Source organism: Triticum aestivum, chromosome 2D (assembly GCF_018294505.1).
Source record: "Triticum aestivum cultivar Chinese Spring chromosome 2D, IWGSC CS RefSeq v2.1, whole genome shotgun sequence".
Classification (NCBI taxonomy): Eukaryota; Viridiplantae; Streptophyta; class Magnoliopsida; order Poales; family Poaceae; genus Triticum; species Triticum aestivum.
This window is the reverse complement of record NC_057799.1, coordinates 26,477,472-26,487,599: the sequence shown is the minus strand read 5'-3', so window position 1 is coordinate 26,487,599 and position 10,128 is coordinate 26,477,472. Positions and strand designations below refer to the sequence as shown.

Genomic DNA, 10,128 nt, shown 5'->3' with positions numbered 1-10,128 from the left:
TACGCTGAACAATCTTTAAAATATACTCTGAACATTTTTGTGATATATGCTGAACAATATTTAGAAATGCATTGATTTCTTTTGTGATATACACTGAACAATATTCAATATTTACACATTGAACATTTTTGTGATATACGCTGAATAATTTTAAAGTACGCAATGAACATTTTTGTGAGATACGCTGAATAATTTTGAAATACACAATGATCATTTTTTTAAATATCTTGAACATTTGCTTAATATAGGCTGAATATTTCCTTAATATATACGATGAACATTTTTGTATATAAAAACGCAATGAACTTTGTATAATAGTACATGAAAGAAAGAATAAAAAAGAGAAAAAAGGAAAAGAGAAAGAGAAAGAAAAAGAAACAGCTGAGCGACCGTTGGCCGGCCCAAACTGGGGGTCGGGAGGCCGAGCTTGAGCGAAGCCACGTCGTTTTGAGGCTTGCAAGCGTCAAATATGATCTGCGGCTGCGCTGCAGGCACGCGGTGAATAGCTACAAGTTTTAAAAATAATAATTGGTAATGTTCATAATGAATGACAACATCGTTGCTCCAGTTCAATTGCAGCCTTTTTACCGAGGTTTTTGGAGTATTTCTTCTAGCAGAGATTGATACAGTGAAGATAGTGTTTCCAGGAGATTTCATTATAACTCTTAGTCATAGGTGTTACTTTGTATTTTCTTGGATCTTAGATCCAAATCAGTGTACCTATAATTGTTATGAGCATGAATAAATTATAGGTGTTTCTCAAAAACAAAAAAAAGCTACGAGTTGCGGGCTTGCAGTACTGGGTTGCGACCCGAGTGACAAAATTTAGGTTTTCTAATGTCCTTTTTATTTTCTACTTCTGACTTTAAATCAAACCTTCACATATTGGAAAGTTAAACAAAAACACACATATATACGGCATAATAATTAGAGCTTAGGAATACACTTCCAGCCCAAAAGTTATTTAAAACATATATAATTTTTTTATAAACTGTATTTTGAGCTTTATAAAACTTCCCTATAAATTAATTTAGTGTTCTAAATAATGCCCAGAATATTTTTGAACTCCCAAACAAATATTTAAATAATATTATAACATTCCGACCTTTTTATAATGAATTAGTCATATTACCTTCTCTCATTTATTTTTTCTCTTGAGGTGGATTTTTTCTAATAATAAAATCCAAATAAGATCCAAAATTAATATTTGGGAAAGACCTTCAATTCTCTCTTGTTTAATATTGAAGAAACACAGGCAAGTTTTACTTTTTTTCTAATTTAACTAATTAACATTCTCAATTTTTAAAAAATTTGGGATGTTACATTGCTACTGCTACACGTGCTCCTTCTGTGGTCGTGGAGGGGCCTATGCCAAAGGGACCGGGGACCTCGGATTTGTGTTGGGCGCTATAGTTTACTCCCTTCGGGTTTGAGTTTGGTTTCCCAGTGGTGGCGTTGTGGAGACGATGGTGGTGTCGTGCATATCAAGAATATGGTTTCCCCAACTCCTCGTCCACCTCACGCGGCGATGTTCTTGTCGACATCATACATAAGGGCATGGGATTGTTTGTCCGTTCTTCTTCTAGAGTGGTGGATTTGTTTTGTGTCTTTGTGTCATGCATGTAATTCGAAGGCGTATTCTGGTGGAGCGGATGACGTCACTTCGTGTTTCTTGGGCCTCAAGCTCCTTCCCAATCTGTTGATGTTCAGCCAATTTATGCATCATTGTGCAACTTGTGAAGTTAGGTCCCCCTGAAACTGTCTGATCGGCTCTCGGTTGGTTGTCCAATCCAGTTTGTCTCCTTCTTCTCATGAAGGGCGATGTGTTCCACATCGTTGTCGCCACGTCTTCTGGCTCCAACCGACGACTTTCTAGCTGCTGCATCAACATCATTTTCCTAACTCTGATGGTGCTTCGGAGGTCCAGAGGCAGTATTGAATTTCACTCACAACGTGCCTACAACAGCAGGAGGAAGATGACGTAGATTTCTTCAAAGACCTATGTGTAATTTGTTGGAAATATGCCCTAGAGGCAATAATAAAATGGTTATTATTATATTTCCTTGTTCATGATAATTGTCTATTGTTCATGCTATAATTGTGTTATCCGGAAACCGTAATACATGTGTGAATACATAGACCACAACATGTCCCTAGTGAGCCTCTAGTTGACTAGCTCGTTGATCAATAGATGGTTACGGTTCCCTGACTATGGACATTGGATGTCATTGATAACGGGATCACATCATTAGGAGAATGATGTGATGGACAAGACCCAATCCTAAGCATAGCACAAGATCGTGTAGTTCGTCTGCTAGAGCTTTTCCAAATGTCAAGTATCATTTCCTTAGACCATGAGATTGTGCAACTCCCGGATACCATAGGAGTGCTTTGGGTGTGCCAAACGTCACAACGTAAACTGGGTGGCTATAAAGGTGCACTACGGGTATCTCCGAAAGTGTCTGTTGGTTGGCACGAATCGAGACTGGGATTTGTCACTCCGTATGACGGAGAGGTATCTCTGGCCCACTCGGTAATGCATCATCATAATGAGCTCAATGTGACCAAGTGTTTGGTCACGGGATCATGCATTACGGTACGAGTAAAGTGACTTGCCGGTAACGAGATTGAACAAGGTATTGGGATACCGACGATCGAATCTCGGGCAAGTAACGTACCGATTGACAAAGGGAATTGTATACGGGATTGATTGAATCCTCGACATCGTGGGTTCATCCGATGAGATCACCGTGGAACATGTGGGAGCCAACATGGGTATCCAGATCCCGCTGTTGGTTATTGACCGGAGAGTCGTCTCGATCATGTCTGCATGTCTCCCGAACCCGTAGGGTCTACACACTTAAGGTTCGGTGACGCTAGAGTTGTAGAGATATTAGTATGCGGTTAACCGAAAGTTGTTCGGAGTCCCGGATGAGATCCCGGACGTCACGAGGAGTTCCGGAATGGTCCGGAGGTAAAGATTTATATATGGGAAGTCCTATTTTGGCCACCGGAAAATGTTCGGGATTTTTCGGTATTGTACCGGGAAGGTTCTAGAAGGTTCCGAAGTGGGGCCCACCTGCATGGGGGACCCACATGAACGTGGGTAGTGGGGGAAAGGCCCCACGCCCCTGGTCAAGGCGCACCAAGATCCTACCTTAGAAGGAATAAGATCATATCCTGAAGGGATAAGATCAAGATCCCTAAAAAAGGGGGATAACAATCGGTGGGAAGGGAAATGATGGGATTTCTTTCCCCCACCTTTGCCCAACGCCCCAATGGACTTGGAGGGCAAGAAACCAGCCCCCTCCACCCTTATATATAGTGGGGAGGCGCATGGGAGCAGCACCCCAAGCCCTGGCGCCTCCCTCCCTCCCGTGACACCTCTTCCTCCCCGCTTGCGCTTGGCAAAGCCCTGCCGGGATCCCGCTACTTCCACCACCACGCCGTCGTGCTGCTGGATCTCCATCAACTTCTCCTCCCCCCTTGCTGGATCAAGAAGGAGGTGACGTCCCCGCTCCGTACGTGTGTTGAACGCGGAGGTGCCGTCCGTTCGGCGCTAGGATCATCGGTGATTTGGATCACGACGAGTACGACTCCATCAACCCCGTTCTCTTGAACGCTTCCGCGCGCGATCTACAAGGGTATGTAGATGCACTCCTTTCCCTCTCGTTGCTAGAAGACTCCATAAATTGTTCTTGGTGATGCGTAGAAATTTTTTAATTTCTGCAACGATCTCCAACATAATTTTTAATTTCCATAAGGATGTTCTAATAAAGTTGATCGTCTTTAATATACGGTCTTTGGCCTTCTTGCAAGAGAAGGGAACGCAGGTAAAGGATGATGAAAACAACCCACGCATAGAAAGTTAGAAACTAAAACTGTGTATATGTCCAGAACACCACACGACAAAATCCACACCAGTAAACGATATTTGGCATTTAAGGCCCAGTTATAGATGTTTCCGTACGGGGCACACCCCCCCCCCCCCCCCCTAGTAAATGGGTCTGATCATAAATGGTAGAAACTGATTCCGGTTTTGGGAAGCTTCTGACTGTTTTTCAGAAGCTTCCAATAGGGTTTTTTTTCTTATAGTTTTATGTTTGTTTTTTTTTCTATTCCATATTTGCATTCTCTTTTTCTTTTTGTTCGTTGTTTTAATTTTTTGAATGGTTTTTAGGTCCGTGAACTTTTTTCAAATTGAGAAACTTTCTCAAATTCATAAACATTTTCAAATCGTGAACTATTTTCAAGTTCATTTTTCCCTTCAGATTATGATCTTGTTCAAATGCATCTTTTACAAACTTATTTTTTAAATTCGCAAGTATTTTTCAAAATTTCAAAAAAAAATGTATATATGCAAAATAATTGAATTTACAACTTTTTAATCTATAGAAAACCAGAGGGTCGTTTGTTTTGCTGAAAACGAGTAGTTTTTTCTTAGAATAGTAAGCCAGACAGGCAAGTGAGTCTAGCCAGGCGTAGCACCAAGTTGGGCCACGGCCCGCCATGCTCGCATGCAAGAGGCTAAAAGACTCTAACGAGACGCGGATGTTATATCTTGCTTATAGCAAGACTACCTGTAATTGTTATGGGCATGAATAAAGTTACAGGTGTTTATAAAAAAAAGCAAGACTAGCATCCGTCTCGCCTAAAGGGCTCACGCGTATAGGAGGGACCCGTTAGCGATGTCACTTCCTCACTAGTTCAGTCGCTCGCTCGTTTTTGGTATGGCTCGTAAAAAAGTGTTGGCACAGTTTTCAAATAATGTTCTGTATCATACATTTGTTTGAATGGGTATTTAGAAAATGTTTAACATGTATAAAAAAGTTCAAAAAAATATTCGAAAAATGTTATTCAGGTATTTAAAAATGCTCAATGTATATAAAAATGTTTTATATGTATAAGAAAATGTAAAATGTATATTAAAAATGTAGATATTAAAAAAATGATAATCACGTATTTTTTTAAATAAAAAATGTATAATTGATTTTTTCTGATATGTATGAAAACTGTATAATGCATATAAAAAACGTGGACATGTGTCGGAGAAAAAGAAAAAAGAAGATAACTTGTTAAAACCATATAAATATAAATGCAGAACCGGCCCAAAGTCAGTGAGTTGGGCTGACGTGTAGCCCGGCGGGCGCTCTCCTCCTCCCCCCTCCACGTCTCTCTCCGCCAAAGTCCAAAAAACCGTGTCGAAGCGCGCCGCTGCCGCCAGCCGCCACAAAATTTTGCTCCCCTTTCCCGCCAGCGAACACCAAACCCCCTCTCCTCCTGGCGCCAACTTTCCCTCGCTCTGCCTCCCTCCGCGCCAGGCATCCTCCTCATACATACGCCGATATCGGGAGTCGAGAAGCAGAGTAGGGTTCCAGTTCCGACACCGAGATCTCCGCTCGCCGCCGCCGCCGCTCCCTCCGTCCCTCCCTCCTCAACCTCAAGGTCAGCGCCTCCCCTGACGGAGCGGGCGGTCGCCCTCTTCCAGTTCGTCACCGGCCGTCCCGCGGCTTTTTCCTCGATTTACCCGGGACCGGGGGTTCTTCAGGTTCAGGTACCGGCAGGGTCCAGATCTGTGTTTATTTTTCGCGTCTCAGGCCGATGAAATGAATCGTAGCAGATCTGTGTGTGGGCTGCGTTGACTCTCAATCTGCCATAGTTAGTACTGCTCCCTCCGTTCCAAAATAGATTAGATGACTCAACTTTGTACTAACTTTAGTACGTAGGGAGGGAGGGAGTACGTAGCAAGCACTCTAGGCGGGTGGGTGGGTGGGTGGGTCATGGACTGACAGCAGGCTCTGGAGGCACACTTCTTAGCTCAGAGCAGGGCGGCTTGTCGAGGAATTCGTGATTATTGACTGTTTTCTACTTGTAAGATTGATGCTGCAAATTTGATGGATTTCCCTCTTGACGACCACAGGGGAATTCGTGATTTTTGATAATAAACGGCTGCAACTTTGTCCATTTCTATATAAATTGTCTGTTCCATGTTCTCAACTCACCCCCCCCCCCCCCCACTGGAAGCACAGTTTATTTGTAGTACAAGATTTTACTTGTATGTTCTGTTTTTTTTTAATGTTGTGTTAAGCTATTTCTTCTTCTTCTGCTCTCTTACGAAGAACACACAAGCTAATTGCAATGTTCTCAAACATATTGTGATGCTTCAGGTGTAAAAGATGCTTGCATGAATATCATAATGTGGTGTCTGTTTCTCAAAGATGACTTCATTTCTAGTGAAGATATTGATGCTTTTATGCAACATTTACTTGATTATAACAGCTGTTGTTTTCATGTCTGCAGGGATCCTTTTAACCTTCACTTCTCTGACTAGATTTGGCTGCAAATAAGGCACTCAATCTGTAGACTGTCATTTGGCCACAATGTCTGTAGATTTGGCTCACAAAATAGTTTCGACTCTCAGAAGATCTGAAAGATGCAAGAACACCCGTGTAATATACAATGATGATTATGAAGAAGATTCCGAGACTGAGATAACTGATTCTGAAGAAGTTGCCTCTCCTTCACCCTCAGAACTTAATGTTGCTTCGGTTGATGATAGTTCCGATGAAGAAGATTCTCGCAATGTGTCTCGCAAGGATCGAAGAACTCGGTTTAAAGTTAAGAATAAGAAGGCTCCAAAAACTATTTCTGAAGGATCTGGCACTAAGGATCAGTCTCAGTGTGGGGGTCTTGGGATTGAAAGATCAAACGAGGAAGTTGATCTTGATGAGCCTCTTATTGCTTTGAAACAGAAGAAAGAAAAGATACCCCCTTCTAAGGCGAAAAGAAAGACGGATACATCATCTTCTCCACATGCTACAAAACTAGATACATCAACAAAGAGAGATGAAATTAGTCTTGTACAAACTTCCCTATTCGAGTCAAAACTGCATGACTTAGTGACACAGAAGCTTGAAAGAAGAGCTGTAGATCAAGAGCACTCGAGAATTGCTATTGGTGAGTATTGTTAGCCAAACAAAATACAATTCTTATATTCCAGTTCTTTGTTATCTCAATATTGAAGATCAATCCTCACAGCGACTTCTGTCATTCAGCTAGTACTTTTTTCTTGAAGTTCGCCTTTTTTGGATCGCTTTTTCATAAACATTGATATATATTGTTTTTGTTCTGTACTTGCAGAACACACCTGTGACCATTCATCTGTTGTGCTGCATCAGTTTCCCATCGAAGATAACTGTGGACAGCAGCCTGGTTTCATCACCCAACCAACTGAAGCAGATGTTTCTGAAGCCAAAGCGCATTTGTATGACAGTGTGGAACAGAAAAAGACTAATAACAATTTTTCTTCACTAGGTCCCATTGATGAAGTGAGCAACCATCATAAATCTTTAGATGATACAAGTAATTACACAGATGTGAGGTGCACATCGGTGGTCATCCAACCTGATTTATGTGGAAGCACAGACAGGATTTGCACTTCGCATGAGGAGGTTGTGCAGATGCTGGTGGAGGGTCAATTAGATTCACTAGTCTGCCATGGTGTGAAAACAAAGGATATATTACCGCATATGAATGTTGAACAAGCAGCCACAGGCTACAATTTTGCTTTTGATAAGACTCTTGATTTGGCTCATACTGCCAATTTTGACACTCAAGATGGGCGGCTAGAAAATATAGTTTATGGTGCTATGAATAATAATGTGCAGCGGAAGTGTTTTGAAACAAAAGCTTCTGTCGGAGTTCCAGATACTGCTGTGACTCCAACAGAAGTTTCACATAATGGTCGCCTCTTACTTGCCAACATGGAGGGGTCGTCAAAGGATATGAATCACTTAAGTGGTACAGTGAATGTTGACATTTGTAGATCTGTTAATGATCAAGAATCAAGAGAAGCATATGTTGTTCAACAAAAGTTATTCCAGGCTTGTGTTAACATGGGCAAAACTGGACATGCAATATCAGATAGCTCCTCTAATCCTGAAGAAACACAAGAAATTTCTAATGGGCAAACTAGGGCGTCTGATTTTTTCATTGACGAAGGATCAATTGAAGATCATACTCCAAAAAAACTGTTGTCCCAGAGAAAGGTCTGCAGAGCTCTTTAAATCAAGTTTCAAAGAATAGTTATGAACTAGTTTCTCATCAAACTATCCTTCTATTTTCTTCAGATTATGTCGCCAACTTCTCAGGAGAAGTTTTGCAATGCTTTGGCTGGTATTGATTTGTGTGGAGTCCAAAGGCTTGGTAAGCAATCTATGCCATCTGTAGTGTTTTGTTTTTTTAGCAAAGTGGTTAATTATTATAGTATTTCTTATTGTTCATGTTACCATTGCTGATTTCAGAGAGAAAGATTAATCTTGAAGATTGTGATGCAAGTAATCAATCATTACCTCAGACAACAAACAAGCAATACCGATCTATATTAACCACAGACAGGAAACTTAAGAGCAGAACTTCTATCTCCTTTACAAGCAAAGGAGTTCTTAAGTCAACTGAATCCCCATCTCCTGAGCTGATAAGTTCATCTGTTCTTTTGGACACTGAGAAAGCTGTTGAGTTTTCACAAAGGCAGATGCATGATATGGAGAGCATTGCAGCAAATCTTATCAGGAGCTTGAAGCACATGAGAAGTTTAGTGGACGAAAATTTGTCGTCAGAAGCACATTCTTTGCTTCCCAATTTTAACACTGCTGAGGTGAGATATTATTAAATATAACAGTTACCTGTGAGCTCATTTGATTTTACTGCTGTGCAACTGATTGATGATACAACAAAATAACACAAAAAATTGTTGTTTGATGAAGTTACACCATATATTGACTTCGGAGCACAAAAAGATGTATTTAAGATTTGTCTTCTGTGTTCCTCTGTTTTTTCCTGTCAGCTGCTTCTATGTATAATAGTACATAATATAAGGCTAAAGCTCCTTCTGTTACTAGTAATTTGATGCTATGATCTGTACAAAGTTAGTTTCTTGTACAGCAGAATTACTATTGATTTACATTTGTGGTTCTCATGTAAACCATATGTTTGAACTGAAAAGATCACACGCCTTATCAATTATTGATTTACTCCTACTTAATATGTGCTTTCTCCTGTCTGTGCATTAATTAGCGCAATTCTACCTTTTTCCCTCTGAATTAGGTGGGACTTGTTTAGCTTATCAGAGCTTAAGATATTGTAAGATCATGAATTACTGTCTGAAGTTCACAGCTGCTTGATGAGTAGATGAGGCCCAACTCTAGTCTGGTCAGATATTTGACTGATATCTTACGATTATCATTCACAGATGAGAGCAGCATCCGAGGACGCATTAAAGGTGGAGAGAACTACAAGGAAATGGTTGACAATAATGAACAAAGATTGCAATCGTTTTTGTAAAATATTGGTTGGTATCTCTGCTTTTAAGATTGTTTAATACATAGTATTGAAGTGTTTTCTGAACTATCAGCTTACATTGTTAAAATCTTAATGACAGACACTAGAGGGAAAGAAGGCTGCTTCGCATCCAGAATTGCCGAGGAAACGTAGGAAGATAACGTTCGCGGATGAAGCTGGAGGAACGCTCTGCTATGTTAATGTGTTTAGTGATGTACAGACCTCCCCTTCTGCATGCGAGGGTGAGTCATAAACATTATTTGGGCTGATTGCATCAGGCAATTTTGTTGTAATAAGTTGATCTTTGACAATGAAGAATCAAACAAGATGGCCCTGTTTTTATTTTTTTCAAAAGAGAGATAGGCGGCCCTAGTCGGGAACCAAGTAACTGGGGAATGTTTCCCTCCCGCTGTATGTTTAGATGCTAGAGTCCATATGAAGTGGCTTCTGAAACTGTTCCATCAAAGCTCCACTTGCTGTAATTTGTAGACAAGAATCAACTTCTGCAATTTGATTGTACAACTGATTGTTTAGCCATGTGGATTCCTCTGTTCTAGCCATGACACTATGTTTGTGGATTCCTCTGTTTTAGCCATGACACTGTTTTTGAATTGCTGGTGCGCACTACAGGGGGTCAATCGTTCATCATTCAACAAGAGTGGTCTTGGGCTGAGAGTAGAAATACCGGTTGCTCAGGCCGTAACCTTGTTTCTTGTATACTTTATCTGTAAAAGTATTGTTCTGACTAGCTCGTTGAATTCAAAAGGCACTTCATAAAGTTGTGGGATC

General features: G+C 40.8%; 1 protein-coding gene across 1 annotated transcript; it reads left to right on the top strand.

Moving 5' to 3' along the window:
- Nucleotides 1–5,214: 5,214 nt before the first annotated feature.
- Nucleotides 5,215–9,882, top strand: LOC123051221 (uncharacterized). The gene is made up of 7 exons (XM_044474032.1): nt 5,215–5,554; nt 6,301–6,957; nt 7,141–8,048; nt 8,130–8,205; nt 8,304–8,656; nt 9,251–9,349; nt 9,440–9,882. The coding sequence occupies exons 2-7, from the start codon at nt 6,381–6,383 to the stop codon at nt 9,590–9,592; spliced, it is 2,166 nt and encodes a 721-aa protein (XP_044329967.1). The 5' UTR covers nt 5,215–5,554; nt 6,301–6,380; the 3' UTR covers nt 9,593–9,882.
- The last annotated feature ends 246 nt before the right edge of the window (nt 9,883–10,128 follow it).

What these genes read in the sequence shown, in the direction of transcription:
- LOC123051221 (XM_044474032.1), top strand. Translation starts at nt 6,381, where the DNA reads ATGTCTGTAGATTTGGCTCACAAAATAGTTTCGACTCTCAGAAGATCT. An exon ending in GTGTGGAGTCCAAAGGCTTG is followed by an intron (nt 8,206 to 8,303) that starts GTAAGCAATCTA and finishes TGCTGATTTCAG; the next exon opens with AGAGAAAGATTAATCTTGAA. An exon ending in ATCGTTTTTGTAAAATATTG is followed by an intron (nt 9,350 to 9,439) that starts GTTGGTATCTCT and finishes TCTTAATGACAG; the next exon opens with ACACTAGAGGGAAAGAAGGC.